Source organism: Sardina pilchardus, chromosome 22 (assembly GCF_963854185.1).
Source record: "Sardina pilchardus chromosome 22, fSarPil1.1, whole genome shotgun sequence".
Taxonomy (NCBI): domain Eukaryota; kingdom Metazoa; phylum Chordata; class Actinopteri; order Clupeiformes; family Clupeidae; genus Sardina; species Sardina pilchardus.
The window spans coordinates 29,442,565-29,461,332 of NC_085015.1; the positions used below are offsets into that span (position 1 = coordinate 29,442,565).

The 18,768-nt window shown below is 41.2% G+C and overlaps 1 protein-coding gene across 1 annotated transcript in view; it reads left to right on the forward strand.

Moving 5' to 3' along the window:
• The window catches only part of ca10a (carbonic anhydrase Xa), a 158,749-nt gene that overhangs the window by 45,793 nt on the left and 94,188 nt on the right, over window positions 1–18,768 (forward strand). Inside the window, exon 2 of the mRNA XM_062526053.1 lies at window positions 9,324–9,398. Coding sequence (XP_062382037.1) covers window positions 9,324–9,398 — 75 coding nt within the window. The remainder of the gene's footprint in view (window positions 1–9,323; window positions 9,399–18,768) is intronic.

Consider the following 18,768-nt stretch of genomic DNA (forward strand, 5'->3'; position numbering starts at 1 on the left):
ATTAAACGTTACGCCTGCATGTCACGCTCCAATCTTTCATCGATGCTGCGGATGTAACAGAACACATGCTGCATCGTTGCAACAACATTCGAAACGGGCGCGCTGTCGGTGGTAAAACAAAAACAGTAGCCCTGTGACAGCGGCCGGACCACCCCTCACTTAAACACACAGAGAATCTGGTATAGCCTAATTAACCGAAGAGTCGGATCTCCGTTTGGCAAACCTCATAGGCTACTGCAGGTTATGTCTGAAAGTGACTAGCCTACAGAGAAAGATACAGGCTCTACCTATTAGGCTATTTACGGACATTTTACTCATGTCTCGCAAAGACTCCGACGGTAACCTACAAACGTATACGTATGTCCACCGAAAACAAGTTCGAACGTCAACGACCTCAATTTCGAATTTGAAAAGACATTTGAGTTGAAGCATCAGTCCAGAGTGAAAGCTAGGCAAAAGCATAAGTCATTGAAATTAAATGAAAGTAGAAAGAAGATTAAAGTGAAGTAAAGAAGTAGGCTAAAACAAGCCCCTGTCCTGAACTATGGGAAAAGTTTAGGAAAACCCCAACTCACGTAGGCTGAAATGCAGCATGGTCATACTCTCTCCCGCACTCCGTTGTCTTGCTGATATTACTTGGCTGATAGGCCTATGCGTCTTTTGTTTACATCTCTCGCAATGCCTTGCACGTTAGGCTACTGATTGTCAGACAGTCTCACAAAGCAATTAAATCACGGTTTAGTAACGCAGTAACGCAGCCTGCTTGCAGGAAAGTAAAGGTAATCTAATTACTGTTTTTGCAATTGTAATCCCTTACTTTACTCGTTACTTGAAAAAAGTAATCGGATTACAGTAACGCGTTACTGCCCATCACTGCTGTCGAATAATAGTAACAGGGGAGCTACACCAGGCGCGTAACTGAGGTGTTCCGTTCCGAAGCGTATGCTGCAGCAGTTAATAATCATAATAATCAATGGAAGTAGCTACACCAGACGCGACTTCTCTGCACCAAATACTGTAGGTAAAGCTTCCATGGATGATCTTGTTTTTTCTGAAGATGCAGTGTTCATGGCTGTGTGTGTGTGTGTGTGTGTGTGAGTGAGAGAGAGAGAGACGTGTGTGTATGATGTGTGTTTTTTTAATTGTATTTTTTGAAAAAGAATAACGAATGTTGAATCTGTGGCGCACCGATATGAATTAGTCTATGTGAGGGAAACACTGATAACCATTTCACATTCAGCCATGTTTATTCAAGAAGATGATGTGAATGTAACTGGTTGCAGCGTGTGGCTCTAAATTTCACGGGTAAATTTCGTCATCAACATCCATACTATGATAGTAACTGAAATCTCTATCGCAGGCCAATTTTATATTGTTTATATCCCATCGTTTATATTGCCCATTACTACGTTACTATGTGATCAAAGTGCAAAACAGTCTTGCACAGGGATTCCTAGTGGATGATACTGTGTAGGAAATTAATGTACCTCTAACTCGACACGACACCGCTTTTGTCTTTACTGCTTTCACACCTTCAACGATACCTGTAAAAAAAACCCTTGCGTTTACACACAAAGGTGAAAACGCAAAGTTGCCCAGAAGAAGCATGCCAGTGGGTGTTCCCGACAGTAGCTATGCAAATGCCTTTCCTGGTCAATGAGCGAGCTCAATTCAAACCTAAACAGCAATGTATGTCAATCACACTCTACATCGTGGATGTTTGCACAACCATTGAAAGTTAATGCACAGTATTGCTTTTCAGTTTCGGTCTTGTAATGTAATTGTATATGGCCCCCTAACTGGCCCGCCGGCATTTCGCATGCAGCGTTAATATACTGACATTCATCTTACACTATTTGCTGAAATGTAAAGGAGGCCAGCGTGCCAGTAGCTGTGGTATCAGACACTACAAATTATTTAGGGTATTTTTTATTTACTTAGGCTGTTTTTCGAGGAAGGCATTTGTGAGACACATGTTTCGTTTGGAGCGGCTATCAAACATTTTTCAGTTTGGTGTGGGATTTAATTTACTTTTGGACTGTCTGATTATATTGTTAAATGTTGGGACTGATGAGCACTGAAATCTGGATTTGATGGTTTACTATTAAGTTTCATGTCGTTGAAAGTGTCTTATAGGCTAGTAATAGTTTACTTAGGTGGCTAGGCATCACCAAACTGTGTCATCCATGTCTTCATGGGCCTTGCTTTGTGCACTGGTGACACAAACTGTTCCCTCAAAGTTGGGAGGATGGAATTGTTCAAAATCTCTTGGTTAATACTGAAGCATTCAGAGTTCCTTACACTGGAACTAAGGGACCAAGCCCAGCTCGGCGGTGGCCCCTTCCTGTTCCAACATGACTGTGCTGACCAGCTGTCTACTGTTCACAGAATTATTCAACCTTTCCTTGTCTCAATCCACTGTCCCACACTGTCTGAAATCGGAAACAATAAGTCCACCACCATCAGTAGTCTACATGAGTACAGACCCATTGCTCTAACACCTGTGGTGGCAAAATGCTGGTCCTAAAACACATCAAGGGCTGCCTCCCCCAACAGGTCTACTGAGGACACCATCTCCACTGCCCTTCACACTGCCCTCTGCATCACCTAGAGAATCCTGGGACATCAGTAAGGATGCTCTTCATCAGCTCGGCCTTCAATACCATAATTCCGGACAGCCACATAAATAAGCTTGTCGACTTGGATCCCCCCCACCACGTGCGCTTGGATCAAGGACTTCCTCACCGACCGCCCACAGTCTGTCAGGATTGGTCACAGGAGTTCATCCAGCCTGACACTCTCATAGGGCTCATAGGGCAAAAAGATGAGAATGCAGAACAGCACCTCATGCCCACTGTGAAGTATGGGGGAGGATCGGTGATGCTGTGGGCCCGTTTCTCTTCCAAAGGGCCTGGGAACCTTGTTAGGGTGCATGGCATCATGACTGCTTTGAAATACCAGGACATTTTACAGCACCCTCCATAATTATTGGCACCCCTGGTTAAGATGTGTTCTTTAGCTTCTAATAAATTCATTTTTTTTTTCAAATAATATAGGACCACAATGAAAAAAAGCGTAAAATCCAACCTTTAATACAAGTGCATTTATTTAGAAGGGAAAAAAATCCCACATTAAGAAATAATTATTTTACATCAAATCATGTGTGCCACAATTATTGGCACCCCTGATGTTAATGCTTTGTACAACCCCCTTTTGCTAATGAAACAGCACCTAATCGTCTCTTATAATGTTTCACAAGATCAGAGAAAACAGAAAGAGGGATCTTTGACCATTCCTCATTGCACAAAATCTCTAAATCATCCAGCAACCTGGGTCCTCTCCTCTGCACTCTCCTCTTCAGCTCACCCCACAGGTTTTCAGTGGGGTTGAGGTCTGGGAACTGAGATGGCCATGGTAGGAGCTTGATACGGTGTCTGGTAAACCATTTCTGTGTAGACTTGGCCATACGTTTAGGGTCATTATCTTGCTGAAAGACCCAGTGACAACCCATCTTCAGCTTTCGAGCAGAGGCCAACAGATTTTGATTTAAAATGTCCTGGTATTTGAAAGCATTCATGATGCCATGCACCCTAACAAGGTTCCCAGGCCCTTTGGAAGAGAAACAGGCCCGCAGCATCACCGATCCTCCACCATACTTCACAGTGGACATGAGGTGTTTTTCTGCATACTCATCTTTTTGTTACGCCAGACCCACTTAGAGTGTTTGTTGTCAAAAAGCTCTAACTTGGTCTCATCTGACCAAAGCACATGGTCCCAGTTGAAGGCCCAGTACCGCTCCAGACGTTTGTGCTTATGATTTTGAGTGAGAAAGGTTTTTTTCCGTGCATGCCTCCCAAACAACTTGTTGGCATGTAGATAGCGCCTGATGGTTGTTTTGGAGAGTTTGTGACCCCAAGATGCAACCATTTGATGCAATTCTGTAACAGTGAGTTTTGGAGATTTTTTATTTCTCTTACCATCCTCCTCACTGTGCATGGTGGCAAAATAAACTTGCGTCCTCTTCCAGGCTTGTTTACCACTGTTCCAGTTGTTTTAAACTTCTGAACGATTCCTCTGACCATAGATATGGGCAGGTGTGCGAGTGGCCAGGGGCGCACCTTGCCGACAGGCATGGCAAGCAACTGCTTGGAGCCCCGAGCCGTTAGGGGGCCCCGAGACCTCAGAGCGTTTACTGGTGCGACAAGCGAGAATTTCGTCAATAGAGATTGAATGGTGGGTTACGTGATTTTGTGTGCTCCTGTCCTGTCCTCTCTTACAAATAGTAGCCTACATGTATGCTATCGGCTTATAAACAGTGGATCTGTGTCCAAAAGAGTGCAAACAATCCACACATATTGAGCCCGACTAGCGCAAAGTGCATCAAAAAAACACACCCATTCTTCACTGTTACATTGCTCCGCAATTATTAGTCGCAGCGAGATGAGACCGGTATTGCACGAAAGAGCAGAAGCGGGGCTTTCCAACGAGACTAGGCACGTCTGTACGATCAAGTATGAAAGTCATGAAGTTAAATCAAAGTATATCATATTTACAGTCTATATTGCTCTGCATACACCCGCACATCCAGTCTCGCTTGAATTACTGGCAAACCCGGCATCGCACAGAGATGCTACGCATATCAGATGAAAGAGGGGAAACAGAGCTTTCCATTGATACCAAATACATCGATCCTTTTGTGTTATAAAAACAGACAAAGTGACAAACAAATAATAATGTCATATACTAGCTCTCATTTGATTTACTCGTGAAATCGCGATCAGAAAGATGACACGCATGTCAGATGAAAGAGGAGAGCTAGAGCTATCCACACAGATACCAAATACAACCTTTTAAGTTATAAAACAGACCAGGTGACAGCAAAATAATAACTTAATTTAGCTCCACTTACCCTATGTTTTTGTGTGCGATAATAGCTGTTCATAATCCAACGTTATCATGTGTTTCTCTATGGCAAGGCACGTTCATAATAGCATACGGTTTTGAGATCCTATAGGCTATAGCAAACTCCTGTATGGTATCCAATTCAAGACTCATATTGCATCCAAATTTGTTTGACAAATAAACACTTTTTTGCCTTTACTTTGTTCATTGCATTGTAGTAAAATAAATATTATAGAGAATCATCATGTGTGCACGTCATGTGTGCTACAACGCAAACAAGTCAGGTCAGATCAGCTTATTTCTGGAAGGTAGGCCTACACACCACATATTTCTGTAAATTGCTCAGACCCGTATCCCTCCATCATGGTTCTTGCCATTTACAGAGCAGTCAGGCCTATACAACCAAGTCATGTCGAGCTGCTTGCTGTGGTGAGATACACGTCAAAATGTAAGAATTTGTAGGCAGGGGCGTCACTAGGAATTAAGGTTTACTGGGGCACTGCCCCCCGCCGCAAGCCCCCCCCCCCCCCCCCCCCCCCCTCGTTTTTCAAGAAACTTCGTGCTACCTTACCTCTCTAGAAGCCAAAAGTGCAAAAAACTCTAAGTATTGCATGTTCCACCCAGACCAATCAGAAGTTAATCCTATGAGGCCTTGGCTGTTTTAAGGGCATTTTCACTACCTTCATTTATCCTGGTCATATAAGTGCCATTCACACATGCTACATATTGTCAGCAGAGTCTAGGCTACCCAGATCTGCCACAATATCATGTATTATTACTTGCATTGATTTTAATAAAAATGCAAAAAGCATGCAATATACAAATTCTTACATTTTGACATGTATCTCACCACAGCAAGCTGACAGCTCGACATGACTTTCATGTTTGTGTAGGCCTGACTGTCCTGAAAATGGCAATATAAAAACCATGGTGGATGGGATACTTTGGGGCTGAGCAATTTACAGAAATATGTAGTGTGTACCTTACAGAAATAAATGGCAATTTTTATTTAGTGATGAAAAGTGACTTTTTGACACTTTTTGTGCTCCATACTTGTGAGAGCTGATCTGACCTGACTTGTTTGCGCGGTAGCACACACATGACGTGCACACATGATAATTCTCTATAATAACTTTTTACTACATTGCAATGAACAAAGTAAAGGCAAAAAAAGTGTTTATTTGTCAAACAAATTTGGATGCAATATGTGTCTCGAATTGGATGCCATACCCTCCTGAGACCCAGGATGTAAATTTGAATGCTATTTTCATTTCACTCAATTATTTTAGCTTAGTAGGGCTTCATAAACATACAAAAAAAATTTCACCTCTGTACATCAAGTAGTTTTTGAGAAAAACGATGTCCTCGTATGAGGACATTGGGTCTCTATTACCATAAAATACAATGAGATTGCCAATCCAGAAAGAATGTGAATATTCATATGTGTACTCCAAGTGCCTAAGATTCAACTATTAAGAAAACAGTTTGTTTTTATTGAACAGAAATGTCATGTTATTAATTTGGTTAAGTTTAGTGTTTATTTGTAAATGTTAGTTTTGTGTATGGGTCACACCCATATGGAGAGAAGTCTATCCACAATGAATTGAAGTGAAACAGTTCTGCTCTATTTGTTTCTTATTTGTTTATTTATTTATTCTTTAAATTCCTTCAATGGATTTATTTATTCAGGCTACTCTATTATGTCTATGTCCACACTTTCACTTCCATTATTGCTTTACAGTAGTTTGATATGGCCAATGAACGACAATTTTCAATGTAATATGTAGCCTAAAAATGAAATTATGCGTACATTTCAGTCCCGATGTCCTCGTATGAGGACATGAAATTTAAACACGTCCTGGTCTGTTTGCAATGATCGAAATGGGGGAAACTTGATGCCATATCATACTACAACTGTTCACAAACATATACAAAAAATTTAAATGTCATAACGTTGACTGGTACGTTACCATGACGATAGTTCTCACGCGTATGCCTGTAAAGCGTGGAGGTGGATATCGACGCCATATTGCTTTTTCCCTAAACATTGTATTGTATGTCTGATAACACTAGAGGTAAAATGAAGTGTCCACATATGAGGACAACAGGTTTTTATTCAGAAAAAGTAAGCACAAGGTAAAGGAGAGCCTAAATGTAATGTCCTCATACGAGGACGCAGGGTCTCAGGAGGATACAGGAGTTTGCTAGATCTCAAAACCGGATTATGAACGTGCCTTGCCATAGAGAAACACATGATAACGTTGGATTATGAACAGGCTACTACTATGCCACAAAAAAAAAAAAAAAAAACACAAAAACATGGGGTAAGTGGAGCTAAAGTTATTATTTTGCTGTCACTTCGTCTGTTTTAGATAAGGTTGTAGGCTATTTGGTATCTGGATAGCTCTGTGTCTCCTTTTTCATACATGCGTACATGTCTAATCGCGGGTCCATTTAGTAAATCAAACGAGAGTAGCGGTAGCTTAAGCTATATTACATTATTATTTGTTTGTCACTTCATCTGTTTGTATAACACTAAAGGATCGATGTATTTGGTATCAATGGAAAGCTCTGTTTCCCCTCTTACATCTGATATGCGTGACATGCCTCTGCGATCCCGGTTGCGCTGCAAATGGCCGTCGCCGTTGTTTTCTGCATCGTTTGTGTACATGTAAGACATTGACAGCAGCACTTTGTTTAACATTTTTTTTACTGGGGCACAGCTTATTTTTACTGGGGCACGTGTAGGCCTATAGTAGCCTGCTTTTTGAATTTGTATTATTTAAAAATCTAAAATAAATCAATGCAAGTATTTATGCATGATATTGTGGCAGATCTGGGTAGCCTAGACTGTGCTGAAAAAAAAAACCCCAGTATGTAGCATGTGTGAATGGCACTTGCAATGAATGATAAATGCTTGGCATAGGGCTAGCAACATGTTAAAAACATAAAAACAAGTTTTTTTTTTTTTTGGGGGGGGGGGGGGGGGGGGGGGCGGTTGTGTAAGTAGGGCCCCCTAGGATTTTTTGCTTAGGGCCCCCACAGACTCTAGAATCGCCTCTGCGAGTGGCTATTTTCTTGTAGCCATTGCCTTACTTGTGAAGGTCGACACACATCTGCCTTACTTGAACAGTGTGTTCCTTTGTCTTTCCCATGTTGAAGAGAAATGGCCTCTGTGTCACGTCATATTGATAGCCCAGGGAAACAGGATGTTAAGAATTACTAATTAAATGTTCCTACATACTCTGATTGACTTTGTAAACAACTGTAGAAATGACAGAAATGACAGAAATACTTTAATTACATTTATTTCCTAGGAATTGTTAGGGGTGCCAATAATTGTGGAACAGGTGATTTTATGAAGAATAATTATTTCTCAGTCAGGGATTTTTTTCCCACCTTAAAATTCTCTTGAGTTGAAGGTTACATTTTTCTACAATTTTCAGTGTGAGAGAATGTTTCTACAATAAAAAATTTATTTATTTGAAGGATTTTAACGCATCTTAACCAGGGGTGCCAATAATTGTGGAGGGCGCTGTAAATCAGAATCTGGTGGCCTCTGCCCGAAAGCTGAAGATGGTTCGTCACTGGGTCTTTCAGCAAGATAATGACCCTAAACATATGACCAAGTCTACACAGAAATGGTTCACCAGACACCGTATCAAGCTCCTACCATGGCCATCTCAATTCCCAGACCTCAACCCCATTGAAAACCTGTGGGGTGAGGTGAATAGGAGAGTGCAGAGGAGAGAACCCAGGTCGTTGGATGATTTGGAGATTTTGTGCAAAGAGGAATGGTCGAAGATCCCTCTTTCTGTTTTCTCTAATCTTGTGAAACATTATAAGAGACGATTAGGTGCTGTTTCATTAGCAAAAGGGGGTTGTACAAAGCATTAACATCAGGGGTGCCAATAATTGTGGCACACATGATTTGATGTAAAATAATTATTTCTTAATGTGGGATTTTTTTCCCTTCTACATAAATGCACTTGTATTAAAGGTTGGATTTTACGCTTTTTTTTCATTGTGGTCCTATATTATTTGAAAAAAAAAAATGAATTTATTAGAAGCTAAAGAACACATCTTAACCAGGGGTGCCAATAATTATGGAGGGCACTGTATTTTATTATTGTTATAGTTATGATGCCCTATTTATGACACTGATCATCTTTGTTTTGTACTCGTCACTTTTAGTCTTTGACTTTTTTGCACCTTTGTGGCCTTGCTGGTAAAAAAAAATGTTGTACAGGCAACTGTTCAAAGACAAATAAAAGTCTTGAGTCTTGAATCTTGAATCTTATACACCAATTGGTTTTAGGATGAAGTGGGGACACATTGTAAAGGTATTATTGAATTGGTGTTATTGAATACATGTCTTGACTTATTCTTGCTTTTGCTTTATTTTGTCCCTTGCCTCCTAGCTCAACCAAATCCATACAAAGGTCATGAGGGATGGTGGGCATATAAAGAAGCTGTTCAAGGGAAATTCATTCCAGGTACCTTTTTAATGGATTACTTTATTGGCATTATCAATTAGCCCTTTTTCCATAAGATTTTCAAGCAAATTAACTCCTAAGTCGATGTAATTTTGAGCGATACAAGAAGTGCTAAAACGGTTTTCCTTTCAAAAGAACAATTCTAGCGAATCAAAATGATGTCACAAGAGCCCTGTTAATGCGCATATTTCTACTGCGCTAGATGGTTTTCCATCAACAGTTGTAGCGAATGGAACACTTCTAGCGAATTTATCAAAGGTAGCAAATGGTACACCATTGTGAGGTCAACGTCTTTGTATGCGCGAGATAGAATTCAGATTTTAGCGCAGACTTTGTGAACATTCTGAGCAGGCGTCACAGTAACTTATATCGCTACAAACCTTTTCCATCACATTTATATCGATTTAACTCTCCTTAATCCACCTCTAGCGAGCGTATTAATGTAGCGCGTCGAATTGAGTGTTAAAACGATAGAAGTCATTTTCCATCACATGTGTCGCACTAACTTTTGATGCGCATCGTTTTTTAAGCGAATTAACTTTTTAATGGAAAAAGGGCTAATATGAACATGATCGGTGCTATACGCTCAAATCTCACATCTAGTCTGAACTCGTGTACGCAAGTTTTTCAGGCGGCATAGCACTGTGCAGCAGTAAAACGCCGGTGGATTACAAAGTTGATGAGATGAATTTATGGACTATCTAACACCTCTCCAGTACATGTGCAGTCTATTTGCTGTAATGTAGCATAGCCTATTACATACATTGACACATTTGATGGCTTAGAATAGCCATAGGAGATGATTATACTTTTTCTTTGGCAAACGCAACATTTATGAATTATATATTTTAACCTATGGTCTTCCCAATAAATTAATGTAGCTATGTTATGTAAGGGATAATGTATAGAACGCCGGTCATTATCGGAAAATAATTCCCGACAGGATGAACAGAACCCCGACGCGCAGCGGAGGGGTTTTGCTTCGTCCTGAAGGGAATTATTTTCCGATAATGACCGGCGTTCTATACATTATCCCGCTTATTATATGGCTACTTGCCAAAAAGAGAAATGAAACTTAACTCAATGTGTCTTTAGCAATGACTTGGCTACCGTTTGGTGGCTTCCGCTAACTTCTAGAAAATAAATAGTTCGCCACAGTTGACAGTTGTTAGGTGTTGCCTGGCAACATACTTGGTAACTTTCAATGAAATTCCATTGCAACCAGCGAACAGCTTTGTTGCGGATTGATATGAAAGACGTGAATTAGAAGCATATACATATACTTTCACCGGTGATTATACATATTAATCACCGGTAGAACGTTGGGGAGGCCCATTCAAAGTGAATGGGAGCTCTCTCAACATTCTAGAGAGCCATATAATAAGTAAGGGATAATGTATGGAAGGCCGGTCATTATCGGAAAATAATTCCCGACAGGATGAACTGAACCCCGACGCGCAGCGGAGGGGTTTTGCTTCCTCCTGAAGGGAATTATTTTCCGATAATGACCGGCGTTCTATACATTATCCCGCTTATTATACGGCTACTTGCCAAAACGAGAAAAGAAACTCATCTCAATGTGTCTTTAGCAATGACTTGGCTAAGAACTACCGTTTCGTGGCTTCCGCAACAACTAGCGGAGTGAACCCGTTGCCATTGGCAGCGGTCATTATACCTTCGGAGCGGTCATCTATCAAGAAATAATGACCGGTAGAACGTTGGGAAATCCCATTCAAGTCAATGGAGTGTTCTACTTGCATTGTGAAGAGCCGTATAATAAGTTGTGACAATGTTTGTCAGCCGATCAATATTAGGCTACTACATTCTATGTATCTCCAATTCTAGGGAGTTTTTCCTTGCCCCTGTTACTCATGGGCTCTCTTTGAATGTTTACACTCTGTAAAGCGCCATGAGACATGTGTAATGTTTTGGCGCTCTATAAGCGAAATTAAATTGAAAATTGAAATTGAATTCTACATTAGCAATAGCCTACATCTGAAGAATGTTTTGCAACAGGCTATAGGCTATGAGCAGTAGCTTTTTAAAAATCTGTTCGCTGAGATAAGCATGTGACATTCTGTGAGATGACCCACAATTTAACAATGATAGATGATCACATTTTTGCCTTACTTGTTCATTTTACCCCAAAAACAGAATAAAGTGGTAGGGATCATGCCTGTTTGATAGTAGGCTTCGAGTTGAAGCAAAGATGAACCTACTTTAGGCTACTGTTTCGAGACTTGCATGCCCATGTTAAATTGTGATATCACCAGTTAACATAGTCTGAACGACCCGCCCCGCCCCGCCGTTTACAACTAACCCGACCGCAACTCGGACCGCAAAAAAAAAATATTGAAATACTGGACCCGACCCGCTTCCCGACCCGCTTATTGTAAAAAGTAGTCTAACTTAGTCGTAGCGTCATTGAGCTACGCAAAACTGGTATCTCATATGCATGTAAAACAATAATATCTATTGCCTAATCATATAGCCTATAATTGCTCAGAATTTGGGAAACATGCATTTAGTCTACCTTTTTTTTGTTCCGTGTCAGCATTCATCCAAAAATTAGGCTATTTGACTCAACAATGAACATAATTAGCCTAAGGATTTTCCTATACAAATTCTGTTTCAGCCGTTCCTTACATGAATGCCCTGAAGCTCTCCCAAGCATGAAATGCAGGCATAGAATATTATTAAGAAACTCTTTATTAACGTGTTCATCAATGGATTATAAAACCGTGATTATAAATTGCAGCGAGATGAAACCTTTATTGGACGAAAGAGCAGACGTGGGGCTTTCCAACGAGCCACTTTATAAGTTGCGCAAGGACGCACATTGCATGCTCATACCAATTGTAGGCTATGCATTGATGACGTTAAATTAAGAAGTATTTCCTGATTTGGGAAACTTTTAGTTTATTTTTCTTTCCATAATACCATTGGATCTTGCTGCAAATTATCAGACTTGAGAAGCACGCATTGCATCGGCAACTTCGCTGCTCAGTAAAGCCGAATTTTCAGGAGGCCAGCAGTTAGAGAAAAAAGCTGCAGATCATAGACAGAAAGCATATGCTCTGAGAACGGAACACAACTGCATGTCAAGTGTAGCCGAGGCCCGAGCCGAGGTCTGTCTACGCAGAAACAACAAGTGCATTTCTACATGTTCGTAACAAAATGTGGGGGATAGAATCGCGTTTCAGTGGGAATGCTGCAAATTATGTCTTTCTCTTCTAAAGACAATTAGGTACGATATAAATGACAAAAAATTAACGGCATATTTTTTTTTACCGACCCGACCAAACATGACCCGAATATCATTAAAAGTATTTTTTCTTGACCCATAACCGCGGGTGACCGCGGTCGCCCGCTCGATTTGGATCAGCCCGTGCATCACTGATAGGCGTATATTTCTCACATATGTTAACCTGTGTTAACTTTGACTAAAAGCCAAATAAATTAATGAAAATCACCCCACTCCTTCAGCAGCTTGTGGTGTAGGGGTGTAAACAGCTAGTGGTCTGATGTTTTTGTCCAGGACATCCAAGGTTCGAATCCAGCCATCTAGGCTAGGCTACATTGTTTCATATCATGTTTTGCTGTTCGCACAGCATGTGTCGTATTTGTGTGATTAATGCTTAGATGAACATGTATTAAACATACACTGGTGATGCTTTCAGCGATGGGCTATCCATTATTTTCTCTCACTTGCAAGCATTTTGTGAAAATGTGAACTCTTAAGGGGCGGAAGCAGAGCAGAATGTGTTTAAGAAGTAGGAAGGGCCTTGTTGAATATTCACTGATTTTATGCAAATATCACCAGTTAACATACAAACCAGTTAAACTGGAACACCGGTCCTGCTTGTATGTGTATGTCCTTTAAGCCGCAGGTTCCGTTTGTGGAGTGGGAGGGGTAGAGAGGGAGCGAGGGTGTGTGAATTTGGAGTGTGAGAGAGAGGCATGTTGCAGGGACCTGAGGGGTATTCCATGAACGGAGGTTTAACAAACACAGAGTTAACGCTGAACTCTAGGTTGATTGACCCTGAGCCGACTAAAATAGAGCGGTCGGTTCCACCGCGCCGGTTATGAAATAGTTTAATCAACACTGGGTTGTGCGCGTACACGCCAAACCTATAAAGACCTGATGTATGGAGCATGGAAATCCTGATCAAAAGGGCGAAACAGGCTAGCTGCCGCTAGGGGCGTCTAGATTTCTAGGCGAGAAACGGGCCGCATGTTTCTCAGAACTCGAACGCAGGCTGTAATAAATTAGAAAAACTTTTTTAAAGTAACACCAAAGCCTCTGCCATTCAGAGAAACATGAATGGATGCGTGAATGCATGCGTTTCATGACAAAAGCACGTTCCTAAATATCTGAACTATTAATCTATTCATATCTCAGTTAAATTTTCTTAGCATTCCTACCACATAACCTGTTATTTTATAAAGATGTAGGCTACTCCGACGGGCCCAAGCGATCATCTGATCAAGTAAAGATGAAATGTTACGATTCATGGTAGTAATTATATTATTTTTCCACATACATTTCTACATCTCTTTGCGCGAAATGGCTATATTGTGGAGGACGGCGCATGCAACAATTACGCAAGCCCGTTCGCACACACTCTTATACTACGTAGGCATTGAAATTTGGACTTCAATGTCCCAAATGTGTTTTCAATCGCGGGTTCTCCTGTGTGCCAGGTTAAATGTTGCCTGTGGTCCAGGAGCGGGATTAGGGTACAGGGTAATGAGCGTCGGGAGGCATGGCTACCATCGTTCCCCAAGGAGCTACCCATCGAATTGCGCTGCGACCAAATACAAACTTTGAGCTAGCTTGCACAAGCACATCAATTATATAAGGTCTATATGATATGTTCATAATGCAACGCAGTCTGTTGAAATGTATAGCCCAAATTACATCCTGGCATCGTAGACCGAACCAGGCAATTTTGCCTCCACATAAGTATAGGCTAATCATGTAAGAAGCATCATATCATGATAAAATCGACAGCGATTAACAAACTATCTTGAAGATATTGGAAATGGCCAATATAGGCTGCGTAGCCTAAATCTTCCTAAACATTTATACTGTGATAGCCTTTCCTGTTCACATAATCGGCCTCATATATGGCTGGGGCCTTTATAGGCACTTGTGCCATCAATGCACCCAATGACATAATATTGTATCCGAATGGTATCATAGTGATACCTATATGGAAAGTCAACAGCAAGGATAATTTCTGTACCACTTGGGGACACTTGAAGCATTGGGGACCTGTGAGTTGGTGAAACTTTAATGACCCTCGTGAGTTGTGGCCAGGAAAGCGGATGAAGTCGCGCACTAACCGCTCCAGCGCAAGACAAAAAAAAAGATTAGGGACATCCTATCTACATCACAAGTTACATATAGTGATCTCTCACTGACCTCATCCACAAGTGTTAAAAATCTAGGAGTTATAATTGACCAAGAACTTCTACTCAGTAGTCACATAAAGCAGATCACAAAAACTTCATTTTTCCATTTAAGGAACATCTCAAAGATAAGGAAGTCCTTATCCTTACCAGACGCTGAAAAATTAATTCACGCTTTTGTCACTTCTAGGCTAGACTATTGTAATGCACTATACGCCGGCTGCAATAATACCTGTCTAAAAAGCTTACAGCTTATACAAAACGCAGCTGCTCGCACACTCACTAGGACCAAAAAATATGAACATATTTCCCCCATCCTAGCATCTCTACATTGGCTACCTGTTAAAAGTCGCATTGACTTCAAAATTCTACTTCTAACATACAAAGCCATAAATGGCAGGGCACCTGAATATATTAAAGATCTTCTAGTCCCATATAATCCACCTAGACCCTTACGATCACAAAATACTGGACTTCTTGTAACTCCAAGAATTTCAAAAACTACAGTAGGAGGCAGAGCTTTTTGTTACCGCGCACCTCTCCTCTGGAATAATCTTCCTCCCTCAATCCGTTTAGCAGACACCCTCCCTATTTTTAAGTCTCTTTAGTGCTTCCTATAGTTAGGTATGGTGCAGTGTGGAACTGCAACCACTTCAGGGTTTCATTGGAACGGACCACCTCTGCTGTGGACTTGTGTGACTGGTGCTCCAGTCATGCCTGCCATGGTGGCTACCGACCACACCTGTGCTGGTGCTGACTACCCTCCACCATGCCTTAGTTATGCTGCTATAGCATAGCACTGTCATGGACTTCTCATGTGTCATGCCGTACAACTCTCTCCCCTCTCCCTCTGTCTCTCTCAACTCTCCCTCCTCCCTCTCTCTCTGTCCTGTCATTCAACTACCTCTCCCCTCTGCCTTTTCCCTCTATAGTATAATAATTTATATCCCAATTTATATACTTATTAATACCAACCATTATGACTTATAGTAATACTAACACACTTTATTTCTCTTCCCTTTCCCCTATACCTCACTTGTGAGGTGAACCATTACCAGTCATCAGCCATCTTTGTGCCTGGCCCTCATCACACCTGAAGTCCCATCCCCCTGAGAGCCATTGCCATCATCATCCCTATGATTGCCCTACCATCGCCTGCTGTGGTTCCCTGCCAGGATCCCTGGGCCACACATCCTAGCGACCCATTACCCTCCAAAATTACTATTAGATTACTGATGGACTATTTATTCCCTATACTGGACTGCTTCAACCTTCTGATACTACAAATGACTTTACTCTACTTAACTGACCCTAGGCAGATGGGTTGGGCCCTTGAGTCGTGGATCTGTCTGAGGTTTCTTCCTATATGTATCTCCAATTCTAGGGAGTTTTTCCTTGCCCCTGTTGCTCATGGGCTCTCTTTGAAGGTTTGACGCTCTGTGAAGCGCCTTGAGACATGTGTAATGTTTTGGCGCTCTATAAATAAAATTGAATTGAATTGAATTGAAGACAGACTGTACGCACTGATTGGCAGACCGTAGCTTTCCCTATGCTCAGCATCTCAAATACTGTACAGAAAACTACACTTCGCAAATTAATGGAGAGCTATGCAAATAGTTTGCAGTGAACTGAGGCAGGTTCACGATTGGTAACGTATAAGGCTATTTAAATATATTAAAGTTTAACGTGAAAAACGATATCGCTTCAGCCAAAATTCATCAAGATGTCGAGCCGTGGTCTTATCAATCTCTCTCGGTCAATTGCACAAATTATTTGCGCTCACGATGTCAATAGGCCTCTCATTAATAGGGCATGCCATTGCGAACACGAGAAAGCTGCGGAAAACGCGGGTTTAAATAGCCTACCCTGAGCAAAACCGGGTTATCTTTCAAACTTAATCTGTGCAAAACCTGCTCCGACCAGCGGCGTATTTCACAAAACCAGAGTAAGTAGATCCAAGATAAGTGACGACATATGCGGTTGACCAAGCCTGGTCAAAGTAAACATGCTTAATACGTTTCACTAATGCTGAGCGCAGATGAGTTGAGGCGGCTAGGTCAAGCCAGGTGTAACTTATTCGGTATGTGTGCGCGTTCTCGTTTCTCCCCCAAATAACTCACGGTTGGAATAAAAAAGACGCGAAAAATAGCGTCTTGCACACAAAGTGAACAACCGCTTTTGATAGACTAACAACGAGGTAAAGTTGTACTTTTTTGGATGGGAATCATGATTATTTCTGTTACATAGCGGGAGTAGGTGTGGCAGACCAAGTGAATGCAAATGTACGTATGCACCCACGTGTGAGAGCTTCCTTGTCTCAGCATGCAACGTCATTAAGAAAGCGCTTTGTCACCGCAAAGATGCACACAGTATGACTATATATATCTTAATTTGTCTTAAAAGCTGAATTAGTTGAAAACACCTTCGAAAAATGTCCCCTCCACTTCCAATCAACTACTACAGTAGGCTATTCATCAAACGTCCGTCAAAGAAGAAGCAAACAACGAGTATTATTAATTATAAGGCCACCATAATTTAAATGACATCCATATGGTATTAGACAGACATTCTGCTGTGTTTTGCGAGTAAATGCGAGTAGCAAATAATATATAAATGGAATACAGCGCTTTAAAAAAATCGCATGGAGGTCTGATTTGAATGACAGCTAGCAGAACCAATCAGATAATGTAATTACCATTAGAATTAACTTAGCTTGGCTGTTAGCCTGGTCGGGAGCAGGCTAGCTTCCAAGTATAAATTCCCATGGTAAGTTATATGCGATCTCTTCTGTGAAACCAAGTCAAGGCTATGTTCATCCAGGATAACCCAGTAAGCCTGTCTAAATCCCCTATCTTGGTTTTGTGAAATACCCCCCAGGTTTGGTTCAGAGCATATGTTTCTATAGTAGCTAACATACCGTGTTCATTTTGGAACGGAAAACCTAGAGTTACTGCAAACCCTGGGTTAACTTAAGGCTGGCTTACATTGCACGATTTTGGTCTGTTTTAACAGTCGGCGACTAAATTTCCAAAATCGGGCGGAAATCTTGGGAGTTGTACTGAAATCGCAGCGCGCTCCCGTCATCTAAATCGTTTAGTGTAAGGTGCCAATCTTAGCGGTTTTAAGTCCGTCGGAGGCAGTCTTTTTCTAGTTTTGCCGTTACGACAATATCAAACATGTTTGATATTATCGGAAGTCTTTTCAGTCGTGGCTCATGCAAATAGTGACGTGAACATTAAAAACCAATAGTAACCTTGCGCGAACATGAAACAGGAAGGGGCAAAATAGGCGACAGCTGTAGCCTTTATGATTATTTGTTATTTCATTTCTTATAATTTATTAGTCGGTTGTTCTACGTGACAGAACAGCTCTATATCTGTTAGTGATGTCACACATCTAACAATGCTGCAGAAACGCGAAAAAATTACTTTGATATGAGTAGGCTATCATGTGATTTCCTGTGAATGATGACGTGTAGCCTATTGCACGATGGAAATAATTTGAAGGAATCTAGCAGCAGTCTTGTAAATAGTGACCCACAGTCTTTGCAAAATCCTAATCTGAGACTGGCCTGTGACTAGACTGTGACTAAAACCTCAATGAATTGTCTTTAGATGTGAGAGGGTCTGAGACTGTAGTTTTTCAAAAATCTTTTCCAAATCTTTGCAAAGTCTGGCAATGTAAGGTAGGCTTTACCCGGTTTTGTGATAAAACCGGCTTTGTGGAATACCCCTCTGAGCAATGTGAATGTAGGCTATATTGTTATAGAGATCACAAAATAAATCCTCGGATCCAAACCACTGTGCAAGTTATTAACCTGCATGCTGTTGTGAAGGAGAGAGGGAGTTAACCGGAGTCAATTCAAGTACCTCGTCCTCGGCCCTAGGAGCAGCCAAATAAGTCTCCCCTGAAATCTCAAACTAGCCTACGTTCTAAGACATAAAGACAACTTGGG